The 1,950-nt window shown below is 38.0% G+C and overlaps 1 protein-coding gene across 1 annotated transcript; it reads left to right on the forward strand.

Annotated features, from left to right (window-relative positions):
• Nucleotides 1-668: 668 nt before the first annotated feature.
• LOC100485573 (olfactory receptor 5V1-like) lies at nt 669-1,658 on the forward strand. The gene has a single exon (XM_002934298.2). It carries the CDS (start codon nt 669-671, stop codon nt 1,656-1,658), a length of 990 nt encoding a protein of 329 aa, XP_002934344.2.
• Nucleotides 1,659-1,950: the final 292 nt, after the last annotated feature.

A 1,950-nucleotide genomic window follows, 5' to 3' on the forward strand; every position in this document is an offset into this window, starting at 1 on the left:
TGATAGCAGAAAATTGGATGAATGTCCTTGGATAACTTTTACTAATCTGAAGCTCCAGAGTTCCTGTATCACCAGAAACTGTATCACCAGAAACTATATATTTTCTAACTCTTCTCCTGAAGTTTACGGTGAATAGGATTCCTTGTAATGTTTCTTTAGACTTTTGGAGACACATTTTATTTGCAATAGACTATTTGTCTCTCTCAATTGGATACAAGGCAATATATTACACCTACCCACTTCCCAACAGAATCCGATTAAACGGATTAGAAATTCAAGTTGTGACAATTTGATTCCATACACACTGACAGTCTGAACGGTCTGTAAAGTCTACCATAAAAATCTATATGCATGCCACACACTGTAAGCCATTCTATAGGTCATAAAGCTACTTTATTAAAGCCTTTTTATCAATGCTCATGCATACAAATCCAGCACCTTCAACAAATGTAGGACATAAATATATTGTATGGACACAATTCTGGATTGGCTTGAAACGACCTGCGCACACTTTTTAAATTTAGTGACTACAAAGGATAAATTCATTCACGGACAAAAACAAATGCACTATAATTTATAACTGAAATTAGAGTTTACATAATAACGTTTAATTTCTATGATGAATAACAACAATCTAATTTACTACACAGGAGGCATATACTTGTAAAATGCCCTGGATAAATTGGACAAATGAGGTGGATTTTACTCTGTTTGGCCTGTCTAGTGATCTAAGTGTTCAGTATTTTCAGTTTGGGATATTTCTGCTGCTTTACCTCATGTCGCTTCTGGGTAATCTCACCATCACCATAGCAATATGGGTAGACCAAAAGCTTCACACACCTATGTATTTCTTTCTGGGAAATCTCTCATTCCTTGACATTTGCTACTCTTCAGTTACTGTTCCCAAGATGTTGGTGGCTTTAATTGGGGGGAACAACAAGATTTCATACAGAGGTTGCATGTCTCAACTGTATTTCTATGTCTCTTGCTGCAGTACAGAATGTTTGCTTCTGTCAGTCATGGCCTTTGACCGCTATGTTGCTATCTGTAATCCCATGCATTACACAGTTATTATGAGCAAAAAAACTTGCTTCCAACTGGCTGCAGGTCTTTGGTTAATTGGATTCACCAGCTCAATTGTACACACAGTCTTCACAGCGCGTCTGCCCTACTGTGGCTCACATAGCATTTCCCATTTCTTTTGTGATATCCCTCCAATGCTCCAGCTTTCATGTGCGGATACTTTCATGAATAATGTACTAATTCTCACAGCAGGTGGATTTCTAGGACTGAGCTCCTTTGTACTTACTCTCATTTCCTACATAAAAATTATCTCTACCATCCTAAATATCCAGACAAAAGTAGGAAGAGGAAGGGCATTTTCAACATGTGCCTCTCACCTAACAGTAGTCACCATCTTCTTTGGCAGCATCAGTTTCATGTACATGAGGCCAACCTCCAGCTACTCATTTGAAACTGACAAATTAATTTCTCTTCTTTATGCAGTTTTAACACCAGCTTTAAACCCCATCATATATTCACTTAGGAATAAGGAGTTTAAAGCTTCACTGAAGAAGACACTAATAAAACATATTTTTTCAAAAGTCATTGTAAAATGGACACCTGCTGGCCCTATCTCATCCCATGACTTATTTTAAAATTAAGCTGGTCATACACAGGTCAATGCTGTCTTTGAATAATAGGTTTTTTTTAGCCATTCTGGCTGATATTCGTGGGAGAGGCCAGTCATGGCCTCATACATGGGCCAATTGACTACTGGCTAGATTAACATTGGGTTAGCAGCCAATATCCACCTAATTATTGCAGGCAGTCAATAAAGTGCTGTAATGAGAATGACTAGTATACCAACAGGTTTGCATGATTTAATCACTGACCTGGAGTCTCCTGTAAGCTTGATTTCATACTCTGCTTGGGTGGACCCACTCATTT

This window comes from Xenopus tropicalis, chromosome 1 (genome assembly GCF_000004195.4).
Source record: "Xenopus tropicalis strain Nigerian chromosome 1, UCB_Xtro_10.0, whole genome shotgun sequence".
Taxonomy (NCBI): Eukaryota; Metazoa; Chordata; class Amphibia; order Anura; family Pipidae; genus Xenopus; species Xenopus tropicalis.